At 39.0% G+C, this 20873-nt stretch overlaps 2 protein-coding genes across 3 annotated transcripts in view; both read left to right on the forward strand.

Annotated features, from left to right (window-relative positions):
• Positions 1-9960: 9960 nt before the first annotated feature.
• APOH (apolipoprotein H) lies at positions 9961-17099 on the forward strand. Its single transcript, XM_074888882.1, has 8 exons — positions 9961-10074; positions 11236-11412; positions 12007-12103; positions 13489-13565; positions 14217-14405; positions 14978-15157; positions 15642-15839; positions 16700-17099. Exons 1-8 carry the CDS (start codon positions 10011-10013, stop codon positions 16768-16770), a joined length of 1053 nt encoding a protein of 350 aa, XP_074744983.1. The 5' UTR covers positions 9961-10010; the 3' UTR covers positions 16771-17099.
• A 154-nt stretch (positions 17100-17253) lies between these two features.
• The window catches only part of CEP112 (centrosomal protein 112), a 177605-nt gene continuing 173985 nt past the window's right edge, over positions 17254-20873 (forward strand). Inside the window, exon 1 of one of the 2 annotated variants that reach the window (XM_074888872.1) lies at positions 17254-18681. The gene's annotated coding sequence lies outside the window, so the exon portion shown is untranslated. The remainder of the gene's footprint in view (positions 18682-20873) is intronic. The other variant, XM_074888876.1, reaches the window with a different exon arrangement.

Here is a 20873-nt window from a genome sequence, read left to right on the forward strand (position 1 = left end):
ACACAGTCGAAAAGAAGACTAAGTACAGAAAAAAGTCCTATGAGAGATGAAATGTCACAGAAAAAGTATTTCTGAAAAAAAAATAGGAAAAAATGTCATATCATAATAATTAATTATTTGCCAGGGATGAAATTGCAGTTCTTTGGTATGTCCTAATCAGCAAAATCCCACTTCCCTTTGCAACATGTAAATGATGCCATTATTTCAACTTGAGTTTCCTTGAAAGTGGTGCAAAAACCATTCCTCATGCAGATAGCTTGTAACTGCCTGTGAATTATCCTCACAGCAGCTCTCCAAAGAACTGGAATAAATGGCTGATGATATACAGAGCATTGAGTGTAAAATACATTTTTTTAAAATCAGGATTCGCATCAGAATACTGAGTGACAACCTATTCCTTTGTTTTCTCGTATCTCTGGTGTATTAGGAGCATGGTAAAATATCTCCTAGTTATAGAGCTGAATCAGAGCTCAATTCTGTTATGTACTGAAATGTGATGGAGGTCCTTTGGGACGTTTCATGGGTTTTGTCTCTTTCTAGATTGTATAAATAAAAATTTTTGCCTCAGCTGGAGTATTTGCTATCATTGTTGTTTTGCAGATTTTGTCCTTCCCACCAGCAATCACTCGAAAAATTTTGAATATCTCTTCCAAAAAGTAATTCACATTCTTTTGAGTGCATCAGAACAATTCTCTTGTGTAGGCAAATTTTCAGTCTTCAACTGTACACACACAAAAAAAAAAGACAGAAAGACTCAGGCTTTGAAATACAAACAAAGCACTCAAACAATGTGGAAAGAAGAACAAACCTCTCTTGTACCAACTAAACAAGAGAGCCTCTATTATTTATTTAGAGAAACATGGCACACAGGTTTGTAAGAAACAAATTAGGTGGTTTTTGCAAGGGATGATTGACCCCTGGAAGAACCGAATGCAAGCGCTGGTGCGGGATGCTTACGTGGGCTCAGGGGAGTGAGAGAGCCTGGGAGAGACAAACCCTGGATGTTACTGAACACAGACCACAGCCAGCTCAGAAAATTCCCTAAATGGAAAATGCTCAGAAAGTGAGAGATTCTTAGGAGGAAGTATCATATCGGCTTGTTCTCTAGGAAGTTCTCACTTCCTAGGTGTGCACCTGCCGTCACTGCTAGAGACAAATTACTCCAGATGGGCCCTGCCTGAACCAGTACCACCACTTCTATGGCCTTCGTTTTCTTCTTTAAAGAAAAAATATTTACTGTATCACTGCCAGCTGACAAAAAGTTACCCTCAGAAAACTACCTTTTCCAGTCTTTTTGCATTAAAAGTGCAAGCTGTACATGTAGGGTTTAAGTTTGCAGATAAAAGGAACTCTATAGGTACGTCCCTATGTGACCCCTTGAAGAGTAAAATATGTCCATCAAAAATGGCTTAGGAAAGCAGAGTCACTGCACTGTCCTGAAGCCTTTTCCCAACAGTCTGTTGGAATCTCCAGTGTGCTTTTCTGACATCAGTTTTGGAATATCAACATGTCTAGCATCATATAGCGTCTGATAGAGCAGGACAATACAGTTTCTTTATGCTAATTATGGGCCATGGGATGTCATCTTGCTGACATGGAAGTCAAAGTGAAATTTCCCATTATTTCAATGTGAACAGAAATGTGTGGTATATTTTATTTACCATATTCACACAAATCTTTTATTTAAATGGATGATAATTTTGCAATAGTAAGCTGAGTAGAATTTTGCCGTGTGAAGATGAGGATATATTAGATGTATCTTACTTCCACTGATTATTTTTGACAACTGAATATCGTTTATCACAGATACAAGAAATAGTAACTTTCATGTTGCATTTGGCTTATTCTAGAGAATAAATGTGAGAGGAAACCAAAATCATATCAGCTGGAATATACAGGATATTAACTTCTTCTTCTGTGCCACCATTGTATTATGACACGTTGGTGCAGAGAAAGCACAATACCATTTTCAGTGGTATGATTTCCAATTATACCATGTCTGTCTGTGCTCTACACAAGTGTTTATACTTACAGAAACACTAATAATTGAAATGACAAGAGTTTGGCTGGTCAAACACAGCTTTAAAGTATTTGTTTAATTTAGAAGAACTGAAAAGAGAAAACAGTGACGCACAAAACAAGCTGACATTAATTTCAAAAAAAACAGTTCAAAACCCCAAAGTGACAGTTAACTGAAAAATGAAGTGTGGAAAACCTCTCTGCTGCAGAGACATCACACGAGGAAGGATTCTGTTTGTTAGCATTTAACATTCATTCAACCCACTGGAATTTTCATTTTCCAAAACCACCCAGAAACTGTCCTTTAACGACAGTAGAGACTATTTTTGGTCTTTTAATCCAGTATTGTGGATTAAAGACTGAAAAGATTAGCAGACTAATACATATCATAACAAGGGAACATCTCCTTAGGTTGCACTAAGTCAGTCTCATGCTACCATTCAGTATCACAATTTATGGTGACCTTAATAGCCCAAAATTGCTATTTGTATGTAAATAAAATACTACAGATGCTCTTTCAACATGAATTACATTTTAAAATAGTTTTGCTCCAGAAAACATGATTTTAAAAATCAGACATCTCACCCACAATGTTGCAAATGAAAAAAACCCAGGGTGTCCCATAGGCAAGTGCCAGTGGATTTTGTTCCAGCTGTATTATGCCATGTCTGTGAGATAAGAGCTAGGCAGCTTGCTTTAAAAAGGTCTGGAACAGTGGTTAAGCCAGCTTGTACAGCAGACTAATATTATTCAACTTGACTACACTCTGATGTCCATAGAAAAACAATGACCCTCTCATTAATGACCACAGGATGAGGTGACATGAAGGAGAAAAATGAGATTTTTTTTCTTCTAGAAATAAATTAAAAGAAACAAAACGTGTAGCAAGCATACATACATGTGCTTTCTGCACATTTTCAACTTGTATCATAAATATTTCACACTTCATAGAATACTCACAGAATCACAGAATGGTTTGGGTTGGAAGGGACCTTAAAGATCATCTAGTTCCATCCCCCCTGCCGTGGGCAAGGACACCTTCCACCAGACCAGGCTGCTCAAAGTCCCATCATGATCTGCTCTTTCCAAAACACCTGGACATCATCTCTTTTCAAAACTCAAATTTACGAGAATGTCACTGACATCAGTTCTGGCAATGTTGGAACGATTGCAATTTTATTTCATTCAGTTGCCAAAATCCTGGCAGCATACTTGTGTCTCCCTGCACAATGAGAAAATCTCCATGTGCAATGAATAAAGGAAAATCACCCTCTGAGATTTATTTTTGTTATTTTTACATAGAATTACAAAATAAATGCAAAACTCTTAGAAAAACCTGGCTAGATGATGATGCAGATTACAACACTAGAATCAAAATTTTTAGAGATATACACCCATGTGGAGATTGTCAAAGCAGCTGAGTGGCCTTCTGGAAACCAAAAGAGGTAGCTACATTTCCAAAGAACCCAACACACCAAAAATTTACTTTAATAAAGTGAGCACTTTTAAAAGCATGGCCTTCATTTAGTTGTCTAAATGGAATTTGAGCCCTTCTCAAAATCTGATTCCAGTTATTGATACTGGCCCCTTCAAAATCTGCTTCCTCTTAGAAAAGCTTTGCCCTGGATTTATTGCTGGAGATTAGAGGCTGTCACAAAGTGAAATTAGTTTATTGATATCTTCCTACTCTCTAATGGTCCACACTATAAAAGTACCATACTTTGTGGTAGAATACAAGTCTGTTAACAGGATCCAGACACAGAATAATGCGATGTCATGAGCATCAGACGTAGGCCACATCGACAGAGGTGTTTGAGCATGATTTTTCTAGCAAAATGTCTAGCTCAAGACAAACTAATCTTTCCTATCTCATTAGCCCTAAACTCATCCACTTACGTTTGAATATTCAAGAACAGTCTTAAAAATCAGCTTGTAAAAGTCAATAGCATCCCCTCTGAAATTTCATGAAATTTTCAGTTCAGTGACTACATTTTTAGCTTTTTCAGACTTGTCAGTCAACAGTGAAGTGAGGAATTCCCCCTTTTGGAGTAAATTGCTAAGAATACCAGATTAAAAATATATGAGGAAAAATTATAGTCAACTATTCACGTTGATTAATAAAGATTTGGGAAAAATTCTTAATCTTGTAATTTTGTTAATTGTATATAAATTGATTCAAATCACATATAAAAACATGGATAAAATCCTCTTAAAAAAAGCCCCAAGTGAAGCCAATGACAGGACGCAGTCTGGCTTGTCAACGTTTTGGTTTAGGCCATAAGGGAGCTCAGTATCCACTTTTTGATTGTAAAGGAGCTGAATCACAAAGAAGTAGATTTATTCATCTGGAACACTCTGGACTTCTGCCCAGAAAGAATTTAACAGATGATATCCATGGGTTAATAGAGATCATAGGATCTATCTAGGTTGAAGCCGTCGATTTATCAGGTGGTACCAATGGACGTCTCCAACAGAGCCAAAGAGCATCGATTCTAGGCTGCTATTAGACACAGGCACTTTTCAATGCAGTTTTTAACGTGTATGAATATACCAAACAGCTTCTTGATTGTTGATCCCTTTATCTGTCATTTGGGAAAACCAAAGAATGGCAGTAAATAAATCTGGTGGTAGCTGGGCTTTCTGATAGTGTTATGGCAATGTGCCAAGGGAGGCAATTTAAGAGCGTTCTCACTCACCCAGAGAAATCCTTTATCAGGAGGGATGCAGTCATCCTAGGATGAAAACTAGCCAGGATTGCCCCGCTGGATCACAAAGTGGTAAAATGCTAACGACAGTTTTGATGTACTGGGAGTGTGAAGTGCATTCCTGCAGCAGTGCACTTTCCTTGGAGAACTTGCATCAGGCCCTGACCAGGTCTGAACTCTCTCCGGCTTGTAAAGAAGATGGCAACCTGAGGTATATAAAAAAAAAAAAAACCAAAAATAAAGGCGAGATGCTGCTCTCACACAAACCTGTGGCTTCTGGCTTAATAGAAAGCGGAAGAATAATGATGAAGAGAATCTTGAAAACTTTATTTCAAGCTCGATAAGAGAAAGAGTTTGGCTTGAGCATGGAGAGCACTCTGTCTTATCTGAGCTCTGCCTTACCACGCCTGACTAGCTTCCCTCTGGAATGCACCTGTGTATCTCTACATCTGCACTGAGGGAAAAGGCAAAAAGGTGGGACAAGGCATAACAGGGTGAGAAGGTCTGTGGCTTCATACTGTGCTTTTATGTTGACATCTCAGAAGTTGTCCCTTGCAGACGTGATCACTGCAGATTCAAACTCTCATAGAGAATAATTTGCCCCCAAAGGTTCATAATTTAACGTTCCCGACGTAGAAATTCAACACAGGATTTTTTAGACAGCGTTTTGATGAATTTATCAGAGGAACAGACTGTTTCACAATATTTGGGTCGCAGTAGAACTGTGAGAGAGATTCTCCGGATTTTCAGTGCAGGAAATGAGAAGGCGGAGAGGAGGAAGTAGCTTTAAAATGCTCTCTGGTTTGTACACTGTGAGTTTAATGGATGTGAAAACTCGAACACCTTCGTGCCTCTGTGAGAGAATATAGGCCTGCTATCGCCTGGAAAATTTGTTAGTGCCAAATTTATTGTGCCATTTGTTAGTGCTCTGACATCTCAGACTAATACAGGATTGGGTACTTCTATATTTCTATACTACACTTCCAGTTAACTGCTGGGTGCTTAAAGTGGTTTAAGGTCTAGGACTAAAATGATAATTATTTCCTTAACTTCAGAAAAAAACATTCTGAAACATCAGTGGCAACTAGGACTGCAGTTTAACCCTAAAATATGCTACTAAGTGAAAATAGTCTTTTTAAAAATTATATAGACACTGTTTACTTCTTATGTCACTGAGACATTCTTTCAGATCAATATCTGTTACTGTGTGTTTACTTCTAACATCTCCAAACACATGAAATATAAACTTCCACTGGAAAATAATACACTGCAAATGGATCTTGGCTTTTGGCTGGCTGATTATTTTGCTAATACTGAATGTGTACATCCAAATTACCTATACATTAAATATTAAATGCAACTGATATATAGGAAGTCAGAGTGGTCTCAACTTGCCCAGAACTGAAAGCAATTATTTTTCTGTAAAGCTGAAAATGACTCAGTTTACCCTCTTACTTTTTATTTCTTATCTTTTCAGTGCAATGGAGCACTCACTTCAATATTGGATGTATTGAATAGAAGTGATTAAAATGTTTGTGCAGTGCATAAATGAACTTTGAACAAATATTAATAGAACTATCTTGGCAACATGAAGGGCAATGATTGGACCTGTGACTTAACACCTGCTCCCACAGAGGAACATGGATACATCCGTTAGCCATCTGACCATCACCTCTTCATGCTCTGGAGGGAGGAATGGGTGTACACATGAAACCCAGGGACTGACCTGTGAAACAAAAGGACCAGCGTGAAGGAAGCTGGAATCTGATTATCTTACCCTTGCAGGAAAAGGATGAGATTGTTGGTCCAAGTACAGTCCCAAAGCCAGCTTTCATGCCAGAACGAGAGCAAGCAGGTGCTGGCACATAAGGGAGGACGGCATTCAGGCCTCTCTTTAATATTCTACCTGTGTCACAGAATCACAGAATGGTTTGGGTTGGAAGGGACCTGAAAGATCCCTTAAAGGGACACCTTCCACTAGCCCAGCTTGCCCAAAGCCCCGTCCAACCTGGCCTTGAACCCTTCCAGGGAGGGGGCAGCCACAGCTTCTCTGGGCAGCCTGTGCCAGGGCCTCACCACCCTCACAGGGAAGAATTTCTTCCTTAGATCTGATCTAAATCTCCCCTCTGTCAGTTTAAAACCATTACCCCTCATCCTATCCCCACACCCCCTGATCAAGAGTCCCTCCCACCTTTCCTGTAGCCCCTTTAAGTCCTGGGAGGCCGCTCTAAGGTCTCCCCGCAGCCTTCTCTTCCCCAGCTGAACCCCCCAACTCTCTCAGCCTGTCGTCACAGGGGAGGTGCTCCAGTCCCCCGAACATCTTCATGGCCCTAATCAATACATTCCTACTGAGTTGAGAAACATCTGCATCTTGACCTGGCAGTGTTGTGCATTTTCTGGTTGAAGAACAGTCACAAAATCTTCAGAATGGTGGGTAATGCAGACCTGACACTCACTGTCTGGAAGGACAGACTGCCAGGAAATCTCTGCCAGGATCAGAGGTGTGACATACCCTACAATATCAGGAAAATTACAGCATCAACTAGAGAAGCATACAGACAGATTAGAGGAAGGACACAAGGTCTGGCTCATTAGCTGGGGAACTGTTACCTCGCACCGACCTTCAGTCTGTCTAGTTCTCGCAAACTTTCTGCATAATATCTGTAGGAGAAACCAATTCCTGTCTGAAATTCTTTGTCTACCTTCCTATTACCTTCCGTCCCGATCATTACAATGTCTTTTCCTATTGTCATGACAGCTCCAGTTTGACCCCTGGTGTCAAGGTTTTTCCATCATCTTTTTCTTTTAGCATCCCTCTACTATCTTTTTCCTCCTTCTCTTCCACATGACATTTTTACCTTCACTTTTAAGGCCTTTGCTGCCTTACCATCTTCCTCTCTCTTAGTCCTTACTGAAACCACTCTGATCAGCCAGTCATTCTGGTCTCCATCGTTTAATTGCTATCTTTTCAAACACACACTCCTGAGCTCTGCTATGCTGCCCTACACAATTTTATCTGGGCACCACTTCTGCAAAGCCAGTTCATTCACATCCCTCCTGCATATTCTCCTTTTAGGTTATGCTAGACAAAAACGGGTAACAATTAGACTGCTGTGACACTGATACTCCGCATGTCATGCTAGCCGATATCATCTCAGGGTGTTCTTGCACTACTTTCTCTGCTTGCAGCTACCCTTTCTTTCCTTAGAATATAACACTATTTGTGGTAGAGACCATCAGTCTGCTCTCTATTTATATGGTCAATAACGAAACAAAATTCTGCTTCAGGATTTGGTTTATAGGAGCTATGATAATAAATAGCACATGTGCTAAAGGAGTGGGTTGGATTTGATGGAAAATCAGATTCTATAGATAATTGCATCCTATCACCGAATACAGAAAGAACTAAGTTGGTTTGCTCATGCTCTGCCAAGGTGAATCCATACAACAATAATCACACCTTCTCCAGTTACTGGAAAAGACACAGTTCTTTGTAACATACGTTCTAATGTTTCTTATTGCAGAGAAATAAGTTTTCAAAAAGAATCACAATATTGGCAGTTATAATGCAGTTCTGTGAAATGCATATTTAAATATTCCTTCCTCTCTCAGTTTCACATGCTATTATTCAGTTTTACTTTCAGTTTTAAGAGCAGCAATGTTGTCACACACAAAATCTATGGAAAAATGAATGTGCATATAATTTAATCTCTTTTTTTCATCTTCTTAAAGTAGTATAGCAAACTTTTCAGTTCAAGTTTATATCTGTATTATATATGGTAGAGTACATTCTGCCATCTGCTGAGCACAGTGAGCAGTGCTCATATGGTCAGCACTGAAATGGATAAAATTGTGCCCATCTATTCCTGTGCCATTTTAAACACAGGAAAGAACGTAATCAAATAGCCAGCAGATCTAAGGAAGGATTTAAACCAGAGGCAAGAAAGTTCATTAGAGCATTGCAGTGTGTTGGGAAGGGAAAAGATACCTGTGAAATTTTGTAGAGAAAGAGAAGAGGAAGAAGCAGGCTGTGCCAAATGGAAAAATAATCAGATGTAAATACAGAAAATGAAGTCAATTTTTTTCTTCTGTTGATTTAGCAGTGGTACTTTGCCCTTTGGCACTGTGTATTTGGTAAATATTTTGAGCAGGACATTCACAGCATTTTCTTTCTGAGGAGAAAAACATGTTCCTAATTGTTTAATGTTGTGTCTAAAATTTCTGTTTTAAATGCAAACAGAGAAACTTTACAAAACAAAAATAAACAAACTATTTAAGATCACAGCAGCAAGAGTTTGACATAACCTAGCTTCTCATTAGAGCTTCAAATGTCCCTCACTCCCCCTCACAGGCTGTGAGTCAGCAGGGGAGGAGGATACTTAGATTAGAAACTCCAAACTGTGGAACAATGATTACACAAATGTTATTTTGGTTGCACTTCAGATGCTCCTGCAGTTAAAGTCTGCTGAATTAGAACTGCAGTGATCAGAACCGCAGCTGGTATCTGTGGAGTTTTGACTTGATGACCCCAACTCGCAGCGCCAAAACATGTTTTTATACCACCCAAAAATATGATTTCAGTTTGGCCCCCTCATCACAAATAAGCAGGCCAGAGTCATTATTTCACTCTTCCTGCAGCACTGGTGCTGTGAGCCCTCTCTCTGATGCTTTTAGTTGTCTGTTAATCAGAAGATGCTTATTGATGACATGAATCTGATCAAACTGGCCCCTGAAGCCTGAAGTTTCAGGCCAGATCATCATCTAGTGTGAACTGGCATGAAGTTGGTATCAACACTGGAGGTGTATGACAATACCAATGTCACTCCAACACTAATCATTTCATCTTCAAAAGATTTTGTTATAATTATCGGACTCTTTGGTACAGAGAAATGTACACGCTCCAGTGATAAACAAAAGCTTCTTAGTGACAGTTCTATTATTTGAGCCAATATCATATTCCAAATACCCTCATCCTCTAAAGATGCTAAGAAGATAATATTGTTTTTTCAGAAACGTCAGTCCCACCGGGAGATGCTCTGCAGAAACAACCGGAGACGTTTTCAGCAGAGATCGCTATTTGAATTCCTGCATTATGTACAAATGCAACATGTGATGGTTGTTTCATCCTTTATTACAAGCAAGACAAGGAACCTTTTATTTTCTGTTTACTGGGATGGGAAAAAATACAAAGAGTTAATATGTAACCATCCTTTTGCGGATGCCTTTATTTTTAAGGGGAGAAACACTAGACCGAGGGTCATTTGGGAAGCTCGTGGGCTGGCAGCAATGTTCCTCCTGGCACTGTTCGCGTGCGTAGTAGCTCTGAGCCACTGTGCTCTTGCAGGAAAAGGTAAGCACCTTCCACTTTCTAAGGGCAACCCTGAAGTGGGAATGAGGGAAGCTGGAGAAAGCAACAGGATTTTAAAGCCTTCAGACAATTCTGCTCAAGAGTTTTGGAGGGGAATTTTCTCTGACAGCTATTTCCTCTCTTCTTTTCCCCTTCCATTTCTTCCTCCATCTCTTCCTACGGTGGGGTGAATTGCTGTATACAAAAGTATAAAATGGAGGAAAATAGAAGGAATCCTGACTGAAGGTGTGGAAGCCAGGTTGCCTGCATGGCGGGGAGCACTGCGTGTGCCAGCACTCAACCTGGCTGCGCCCCTCTGCCCAGCTCCCTGCTCTCCTCACTTTCCCCTCCGCCGCAGGGGCTCCCTGGCACGGCTCTGGCCTTGCTTGTCTCCTCTCTTCCCCTACGCCAAGAGCTCTGGGCACTATTTAATGTACTCTTTCCCTCTGTTTGCCATTCTTTTCTACAGCATTAGCTTCATGTCCCTCTGTTCTCTCCCCACAATCTCAGCAGGAGCCTCTCTCCATGTTCTTTGCAGGAGCACAGTCTGCACCCTCCGTTCCTCCCTCGCTGCTCCCCTCCTGTTCTCACTCTCTGGGTGATGAGTTGCTCACGCTGTCAACATGTTAAAGCTGTTTTGGAATCAGAACTGTCTCATGTAACAGAGCGTTTGCCCCACTGAACAGAAAAATCGGGGAAACCAGAGAAAAAGGAATTTAATTTAAAAAAAAAAAAATCCCATTTCAGGCTGACCCCACCAAACTAATTTAGATTAAAACTGAAATGCATTAGCTTGCTTCTAAGTCCCTCTCACCCTCTTTTGTTCAAGATAATTTACCATCATTGACTCGCTGTGCAGAATACCTTCATAGATCCATTCTGAAGCAGAAGTAAATTTCAGTAAAAAAATGTGACACAAAATCTAACTGGGGCCATTGACAGAGCTGCCGAGAAGAGGAAGAACACATTTTTTTCTGGCTAATGCTTACAGCAGCCATCAGCTGCCTCAGTGAATTACGTACCTATAGATTACAGAAGGACAGTTTAGCTCAGTGCAGGAGCACACTATAGCTGATGGTCAGACAGAAACCTGTCCTTCCAGTTGAGAAATAAAAACAACTCCAGTTTTCTGCCCAATTTCTTCTAGTGTCTCCTTCCCTCCAGTCTGTTCCAGGCCCCCAGAAGTGCTATTCGCCACAATTGATGTAAACAAAAACGTGTATGAAGTGGGTGAGCAAATCGAATATACCTGTAGGCCCGGGTTCATCCCCAATAACGGCCAGCGGAAGTACACCTGCCTCCCGACGGGCAAGTGGCCCCTCAATACGCTCTTATGCCTACGTAAGTAAAAGAAAGTAAATCCTACTCCTAGATTTTATGCCATGCGTTGATCTGGAAAGGGTATTTTATAGTCCACGCGAGGAATCTGATGTATTTAAACTGATACGCTTCTGTTGTCCAGTTGTTCTTCCCTTACTTGTCGGAAGACAACGGGGTGTGGGGGAGAAGAGGGGCAGGTAACAGGGGAAGGGTCTTCCCACACACATCCCACACTTCCCCTTCAGCCTCTGCTCCCGGATGGTGATGGAGATTGGACTCGGATGAGGTGAACCTTAATCTGACTCAGCCCAGCAGTGCTTATACTCCAATGACATACACTGTATTTATTGTGTCCCTCATTGCCCATTTTTATCATTTCATTGCACAGAAGTTATTTTCCTCAGACAATCAAATGTTAAAAATTATTTAATCACAAAGACTTTGAAAATACTATATTTTGATAGAAATGTAAAATAGCTAGATTTATGATATGTAGTCCACAGACTAGAGAAACATGAAAGACACCAGGACCCCTTTATGAGCAACTTGTTTCCATTATTCTAGCTTCATGCCTCATGAAATAATATTATCCTTTTTTTTATCTTTAATTAATAGCAAAGAGATGTCCCACTCCTGGACCCCTGAACCATGGAAAAGTTGATTTTCTAGACGCCCACTATCAGAGTTCTTTAAGTTTTTCATGTGAACCAGGGTAAGCGTTTCTTTCCTGATGCTGTTAAACAAGTAACCCAAATCACAATATTACATTCTAGTATCCCCTGCTGCAGTATTGCAAGCCAGGGAACTTAGAAAACTGCACATGAAACCCCACCCTCCCTTCAGAAACTGGGAAGAAAAAAAAAGTCTATCTAGTGATCCTCCTCTGTTCAGTCTTGGCTATAACATCCTGGAGTTTTGCTACTCCAAAGCAATGTCTTACAGATATGAAAACCAACAAAATATCAGAGATTTTATGCAAAGATTTATTCTGGACTGCTTTCCCCTGTTTTTTAAATCCTCTTATTACATCATGAGATGAAATCCTACAGCAGAGAGAAGATAATCTCCATCTAAGTTGCTATGCTGTTAGGCTCTAGAGACTGAAAATTTTGTTTCTATGCCTTTCCAAGCTCAATAAATGAAAACATGAGGTTAATCCTAATTTGGTCCCTGGAACAAATGTACTTTTACTCAAGGCTACTTGCTAGCTTTAGAAATGTGGATGCATTTAAAGAAAGAAAGATAGTTATGGTAAATGGAGGGAAATATTTGATAGTAACATACAGTTCATTTTACTTGGGTAATTAATTAATAAATAGTCCTTACCTGGGAAGGTCATAAGTGAAACATAGCCTAGAGTTTACTGAAGAATATCAACAACCTCAGCTACTTCCTTCTTCCACCAAACAGAAGCAAGATGAGGAACAAATAAATTCAACTATGACACCAAATGTAGCAATGAGACTTGATTTACTTTTGCTCATTATAATTTACTGGTTTCCAGCTGTGTGATATTGAAATGATAGATACATGATGAACATTTCTTTAAAACTCAGAGTAAGTGCTAATAATATAAGTACAGAGGATGGGAGAGGAGCATTTAGAGTGCATATGGAAATTAAGTTGGACGATTTGGCATTAAAATAAAAAGAATGCACCTCAGTAACTTTAGTTCTTAAGAGTGCTGAGTTACCTGCAATAGTTTGATCCTAATTGCCATAATTAGCTAGGAACTCTTCCCCAGAAACCATAACATTTACATTAGCAATCATACATCAATGCTCACTACTTACATATATCCACAGTATTAATCAGTTGTAGAAACTGATACATAAGATAGAATATACAGTTGAAACAGCAAAACATCTTGTTGTATCAAGCCTTTTATCTGGATACTTGCAATACTTGAATACTAACAATTTTTTATATCTGAATCTAAACTTCCTTTAAGATCAGTAAGTGCTAGAACTAGAGAAAGATTTCAGAAGCGGACTCTTAAGTCCGTTTATGAGAAATGGTAACCTTCCCTGCAAAGAACAACTCGATTCTTCACCATGTTTGTTAAGCTTTCTGATAATCAGGTCTTTTTGTTTTCAGTTACAACCTTGTTGGGACAAGAACAAGCCAATGCATGGCAGATGGAAAATGGAGTGGAACTTTTCCACAGTGTCAACGTATGTGTTTAAATGCTACAGAACTACTCTATCCTTATTCTTATAACAGAAAGATTCCTTTATGTTGTTCAGAATTCCAGATACTCTTATGCAGAGGCTACAGAACTACTCTATCCTTATTCTTATAACAGAAAGATTCCTTTATGTTGTTCAGAATTCCACATACTCTTATGCAGAGGCCTCCTAGAGTGCCGTGCAAAAAATGGTTAGGAAAAATCAAGAAGAACCCTGTAAGTTTGGTTTTAGAGGTATGGATTCTAGTTTTAGAGAAATACAGTTTAAAGGTCTGTACACAAGGCCAGGATCAGGGATGCTATTTACAGCTGAAGGTAAGATGCTTATCTACTCAAATTCATTCTCCCTGTGTATAAAAAGAGGATATTGTCATGCCTTTGCAACTGTTATTTTTTGATATAACCTGTCCCGAATAAACACTACTGAAAAAGCAATACACTGCATAAAAATATAGCAAAAATCACAAATGACATACTCTAAGGCTCCTGAGACTTTTAATCTGAACATTTTGTTTTGTTAGCTATGCTTCCATAAAGGGCTGTGTGGGTTAATTTGGTTATAAGCATATTGCTCCTGTGATTCTAGTAATAATTTGATCTTTAAGCTTTAATTTCTATGAATACTGTGCTTTTCTAGCGGTGACCTGTGCACCTCCCTCAATTCCTGAATTTGGAGTCCTTTCTTACCGTCGCTTAACAGCTGGAAATATTTCTAATTTCCTGGACACAATTACTTTTGAATGTGTACCTCCTCTTGCACTTATTGGGAACGAGACAGCTACCTGTACGGCCAACGGGAACTGGAGCAGCATTCCAGAGTGCAAGGGTAAGTAACTTTTATCAACACCTAAAAATATTCCCTAGAATTATATATATAAAAATATATGAACAACCTTAATATTTTTTTTACAATTGTTATTGCAAACATACAGTAGAATTATTCTGAAAGTCAGACATGTGAATGCAAGGTGATTGCTAACAAGATTGCACACAACATGGGATTGACAAAGTATTTGCTGCAGATATAAAGGTTATATAAACAGGGTCTGTTAAATGTAGTTCACGGAGGGGAATCAGAGCCTGGCCTCCAGAGTGCAGCGAACATTTTATTCTGTTAAGTGCTAGGATTAATCTAAGAAACAGACAACCTTACCCTTAGTCCTGAAAACGTCACTGGTTTCAGTTTTTTGATATAACCAAAGATTGCAATAGATGTGTATTTAAAACCAGTGATATTTATTTATTGTGAGTTTTTGAACTATCTTTCCTCTGGCTATGTTTTCCTGCGCAAGAGGCTGAAATGAACCACCATGGAAGTTTATGTCTTTTTCAAAGTATATAGCATGTCTTTTAGAACCACAACATTGGTAAAGCTTTGGTTTTGTTTTTGTCCTGCAGTTGTCACTTGCCCCACTCCAACAGGAATAGAAAATGGATTCATAGAGTTTGCTGTTCGTAGAACGTATCACTACAATGAAAGCGTCAGCTTCGGCTGCCAGTCCAGCTACGTGCTGGATGGACCTAAGCATTCCCGATGTGAAAAGACTGGAAACTGGTCCACAAAGCCAACCTGTAAAGGTATACACACGCTGTCTGTTAGAAACCATGGATCGAATTGACTTTTCCTAACAGACCACTGCTCGGATTGTTAGGGAGCTATTACACCTTTGTGCAAGAGCTGTCCTCAAAAGAAAACCAAAACAGTAATTTCAAGGCCCTAATAATCTAAGACCACTCCCAACATTCAACACTGTGTGACATGATGTATCTGGATTTACTTCAATAATCAGCCACATAACTTTATCTTGTCTGAGTACTTCCTCTACTCTTCCCATTTAGTTAATTTTCTGGATTTTCCCTGGAAACTTTTCACCCCATACTTCGGGATCTGAATTTCTTCAACATTGTAATACCAGCAGGAGTCCTATATATGAGTGGGACACATTATTTTTCATACCCAAATGTCACTTATACAGATTTCTGATGGGATCTAACCTACTCACTTTTCAAAACAGAGTTTTAATTACCCTTATGTGTTGCTGATAACTGGATTGTTTTACAGGACCATGTAAAATACCAGTTAAGAAAGCTGTAGTGTTATACAATGGCGAGAAGAAAAGAGTTCAGAATGACCTTAAGGAAGGCATTCAGCATGGTGAAACTATATCCTTCTTCTGCAAGAACAAAGAAAAATCCTGTGCCTATACCGTAGCTGTTCCGTGTGTGGATGGCAACCTTACTCTGCCCGCCTGTTTCAAAGGTACGAGCTAGACTAAACACGAAACAGCTTCTGTTGGTGGAATAACAAGTACTTTAGTGGGGGGGCAATGTCATAATTTATCTTCGAGCCCTATTTGACTGGCTAATTCATCTGCCTTGTACTGATGTTACTGGGTATTTAGGAAGAAACGGTCTGAGAGAAGGAGAGAATACACAGCAAGACTTTTCTTTTGGTTAAGTCAGAGCCCTGCTTTAATCCCTGTTCTGTTCTTAGAAGGTGCTATTTAGCAGTGGCCTAGCCCAAAGAAAAGGCCATACATAAAGTATTCTGGGATTTCATGAATCCTTGGATCAACATCTTCTACAGGGGAAAAGAGCCTGAACACTGCTGCAGCATGACAACCCGATGTATTCACTCCTGTCCTGGTGAATTAGTCCCACATTATGCTGATTGGTAACACACTGGTCTGACTTTGGATCAAGAGTGTTAAAAAGCACCTGACAGCTGTAGGGTGCAATTGCTACTGGAGGAACTGGTTCACAGACACACAGGTTTTTAGAATAAACAGACTAAATACTGAAGTCTGTTAGCAAGAAGAAATTCTTTGCATTTATTTTATCAATATTCCTTGCACAGAATATGCCTTCTAAGTTTTATTTTCATTTGTAAGTGAAGAAAAAACAGCCTATGCACGATGAAAACATCTTTCCTCATATTTGGTTTGGCTTCTGATGGACGTAGCTTAGCTTTCACTAAAAGAGAATTAAAATAGAGTATTTCTTCTAGTGGTTTTACAATGATGCGAAGATTGATTGCTCACCTAGCAGGGTCCATGAGACATTATTTTCAGCTATCGTATTTCAAGAATTCAACACAAGTTCTTAACCTGTTTTCAACAGAACGTGGCTTTTTTTCAAGTCTTGTGAAGAAGGACCCATCAGACATGAAACCATGTGAAGATGAAGCATGAATCAGAGAAGTAAAACAGTACTAAATTTCTGCCTTACTGAGATAAAACATTACATGTAAGAGGAAAACTTAGGTACCGTGAGTGTAGATTTCCAGGCGAACTCCAGACTCTCTGCGAATGAAATCTCAGCTGTTTTCCCAACCACCATCCCTACCAGCCTCTTTCACAAGCTGTGACACATTATTTCAGCAATTAACTTTCATTGTCTTTTCTCTGCTTTCTTCAAAATTCCTGCAAGACTACTTCTCTTTCCATATTTCCAACATTTATGCAACTGTAAATTACTTTCTCAATAGCAGTCCCTTTACAATAAAGTAATTTTGAGTCAATAGTGCATTCTTATTTAATATTACCTAATCATCAATCAGATCCTTTAGCTCTTAACTGATTTATACAGAAAGGCCTTCCTCATTAGTAATTAGCTGGGTTCTGATTCCATTACTGCTCCCCTGTGACAGGGAGTGGACCTTTAATTATAGACAGACAGAGGGTCATCAGCCTAGGATTTTCGAGAATTTGCGTAAGTAAAAGACTGATTTCCAAATAAGTTTAGAAGCCAAGTATCCAACCATGGTTTAAATGTCAATAGCATCAGATAAAGGGTTCTTCTGCACTTCTAAAAAAAATGTTAAAGTTAATAAGACTATTTATGTTTTCAAGATTCTAGCTTCACCTGTTGTTTTAAACAACTGTTAATTTTTACCACTGTTTCAACATTATGCAATGTAACTGATTCCTTTTCTTAAAAAAAAAAAAAAGAGAACTGTACACCATTGAGCAATAGTAATGATTTCTGGTCATTGAGCAGCTTTGAAGTAAATCACACTTCCAATTTGATTTATGATACAGGTAGTTCACTGGCATGATCCAGTCTGGCAATTTTTGTGCTTATGTCTATTTCCATTCAGAAAAAAAAATTATAATTTCAACATACTAGAAAGCGATAGAGAAATGTTTATTATATACTTAAAATAAATTGTAATGAGTTGTATGTGGTTCCTGCTCAAGTATAACAGCCTTCTCTGTGATTAAAAGCAGAAGTAAGCTGCACAATAAGCAAGCTACTGTAGAACTTTTTAAAAGGACCATTTAACATTAAGAACAAACTGCTTGTAAGATGTAACATCTACCACTAAAAAACTCGGAACATACTCTTATTATCTTTTTTTTTTTTTGAAGGCTGCACATGAATATTTTAATAGTATGACTGATATAATTTGTTCTGATACTTCCTATTTTTAAGGAGAGATTGAGAGATTGAGGCAGCTATTATTAAATATTTAATACTTTGTACTCATCAGCAATTTAATTCTCTCATGTAGAGATAGACAAATTCAGGCTAGCAACTGAAGAGGGTATTTCATTGGTAGAACGTGCACTGCGTTTTGGTTCCTGACATGTTTAAACAGGATCCTTGAATGACGTTTGACTTATAGGCCATGATGTTCATAACTAGCTTTAGCACCGACACAGATCAGCTGGCAGGAACCAATCTGTTTGGCAATCTAGTCTACATGTTGTGTGGCTACATCTCTGGGATCGGGATGTTCAGGACGGTAGCTGAGATACCAAGCACAGTTTAATATTAACTTGTCTTCCACAGCAAAACACTGTGAAGCTGGTGTAAGTAAAGTTAGCATTCACCGTCACAGAAATGCTACTTTTCCCTGAAATGATTTGTATTTTGCACAAAAGCAGTTGCCCCAGGAACATTCAGATTTTTCTAAGCGAATTTTCCCAGTTCTACTTACCCATGCAGCAAGATAACAACTGATCACATCAGCTGGCTTCCTAGCTGGATATGCAGTATTTGAATACTTGAAAGAATCACCCTTAGGAGCCAATGTTCGTACGCTGAATTTATTATCTAGTCTCCTGAATCAAGAAGAGGGAGAAAAAATCTGTGACCTGGTAAGTCTTTGAAGTAGTGAGGTGTTTGTGAATCACAACTTTTCAGACATGAAAGGTTCGCTTAGAAGGTCTGAAAAATAATGTATTGCAACTAGAGGTGTTCCAAAGGTACAAATGACTGAAACCTGCCTTTTCTTTTTTTTTTTTTCCCCAAGATGTTTGAAAGAATGCCTTAAGCTGTGCTCATGTTACTTGTGGCAACCTGCTAAGACAGTTACAGAGATAAGAGAACATGGTAAAATGAGATGAAAAAAAAAAAAAAGTACTGAATGTGTTTTACTTAAATGAACATTTTTTTACAATTCAAATTGGGAATTTGTTCTGTATTCTGGTTGGGATATCTATGTGTTCTGTAATGGTGTATCTATAGTGATTTCCTCAGGAGGGTCAGTGCATATCAGTACTCATCATGTCCAGGCTGCAGCTTTGTCATTTCTTGAACTTTAGGGTTTTTTTTCTTTTTCTGGACAGAAGTTATGAAATTGTCAAATCAATGCAGGTAGGCTTCGACCCCTCTGGCCACCCTGCTCTGCATTGGTAAGCAGACCCAGAAACTGGATCTATTCCCTCAGGAAATTTTTCCTGGAGTGCTGGGTCCAATTTCATTTGTTCTGCTCCGCCTCATGTTCTTTTTCACCATATACCAGCAAATTCAGTTTTTCAAAGTATTTTGTGATGAGCACGGCAGAGACATATTCAAACCTGAAGGCAACGTGCAGATACAAATCAATGATACCAACATACAAAAAAGTTGGCTTAGAAATTCCAACCCTTTTCAATTTCCAAAAAGCAGATTTGCAAAGCTGGACGGAAATTCAAACCTCTCACCATATCACCTGGCCAATATGGTGATGTGCTGCCCTTGAGAAACCTACCTGGAAAGAGTCACGTTATTAAGTCCATTCAGCCTTCCATATTCTACCAACTAACAAAACTCTTGTCTGCCTCCTGTGATTTGCACTAACCTGGACAAATGATTACAAAATTCCCATGACAAATCTGGGTATCTGAAGCGGGAATTCAGAGGTGAAAAGTTCGGCAAGCTCAGCTGTTTGAGCAAGTCAGCCATCCAGTAGTCTTATTGTTTTGCAAGAATCTACCACTATTTTAAAACAGATTAAGAGTCATATCTTCAAACGTGTACTAAATAACAATTATTTTAAATTTGGAATTTAAAGATAATAAATAATCTTTGTAACTGACTCATGAGATTCCACCCTGGATTAAATACACTGCTTCTATGCAAATGTTGATTTAAGGAGCTGTGTGCAACCTGAGCAGGCAACCCGTGTAGCTGTCACAGCTATCACCGAATGAGCCCCAACGCAGAATCATTTCTGCTGAAGATTAGCTGAGAAATCAAAGAAAACAGCCAATTTTCTACTGTACATTTAAGAAATTCTTGTTTGATGTATATGTGCATGTGAATCAAGCTTAGAAGAGCTGAAGAGTTTACTCGTTTGAGATAAAAGCACTTTAGACGCTATACACACAGTAAGGCCAGTGACAGATTTTAGGGAAAGAGAAGAAAATGAATCAAAGAGGTCAGATGTTTTATTTGGGATCACACTCACACACACAATCATTTCACTCGCTCTGGAAGAGTCTGAAGAGCTGAAAGGACTGGGAGATTTCTCTAATTCTTTTGGATTAATTGCTGATTTTCTTGACGTGGCTACAAAACGACATGTGTAACTACATGGCTACAAAACAAAGTGTAAACTGTGTCTTTTTTGTAGAAATATCAGGCATTCACTTTTATAATTTTCTATTCCACAACACCCCCTCATATTCTCTGTCCTTGGGATAGGACAACTCATGAAACATGAGCAATATCAAGCAAATTATGTATCTGGGGCTTTGAGCAATCTGGTTGAGCAGAAGGTGTCCCTGCCCATGGCAGGGGGTTGGAACTAGATGATCCTTAAGGTCCCTTCCAGCCCAACCCATTCTATGATTCTACGACATTAAATGTTTTAAAGTGAACTCAAAATCACACTGTTACCTACAAGGATATACTTGAACAAATTTCCCTTAGAAATGCTCAGAAACTGCAGATAAAATTGACTCTGCAAGTATTCAGCCTGGACCTGCAATTTCAGTCTCATTTTAACAGCTCATGTTTCTGGCACCCACTCTGGAGCTACAAAAACATTGCTCTGAGTCAAAAGCTACTTCTGATTTATTGACCT

The sequence above is a fragment of the Strix uralensis genome, chromosome 19 (assembly GCF_047716275.1).
Source record: "Strix uralensis isolate ZFMK-TIS-50842 chromosome 19, bStrUra1, whole genome shotgun sequence".
In the NCBI taxonomy this organism is placed as follows: domain Eukaryota; kingdom Metazoa; phylum Chordata; class Aves; order Strigiformes; family Strigidae; genus Strix; species Strix uralensis.

What these genes read in the sequence shown, in the direction of transcription:
- APOH (XM_074888882.1), top strand. Translation starts at nt 10,011, where the DNA reads ATGTTCCTCCTGGCACTGTTCGCGTGCGTAGTAGCTCTGAGCCACTGT. An exon ending in CTGTGCTCTTGCAGGAAAAG is followed by an intron (nt 10,075 to 11,235) that starts GTAAGCACCTTC and finishes CCTTCCCTCCAG; the next exon opens with TCTGTTCCAGGCCCCCAGAA. An exon ending in TCTGCCCGCCTGTTTCAAAG is followed by an intron (nt 15,840 to 16,699) that starts GTACGAGCTAGA and finishes TGTTTTCAACAG; the next exon opens with AACGTGGCTTTTTTTCAAGT.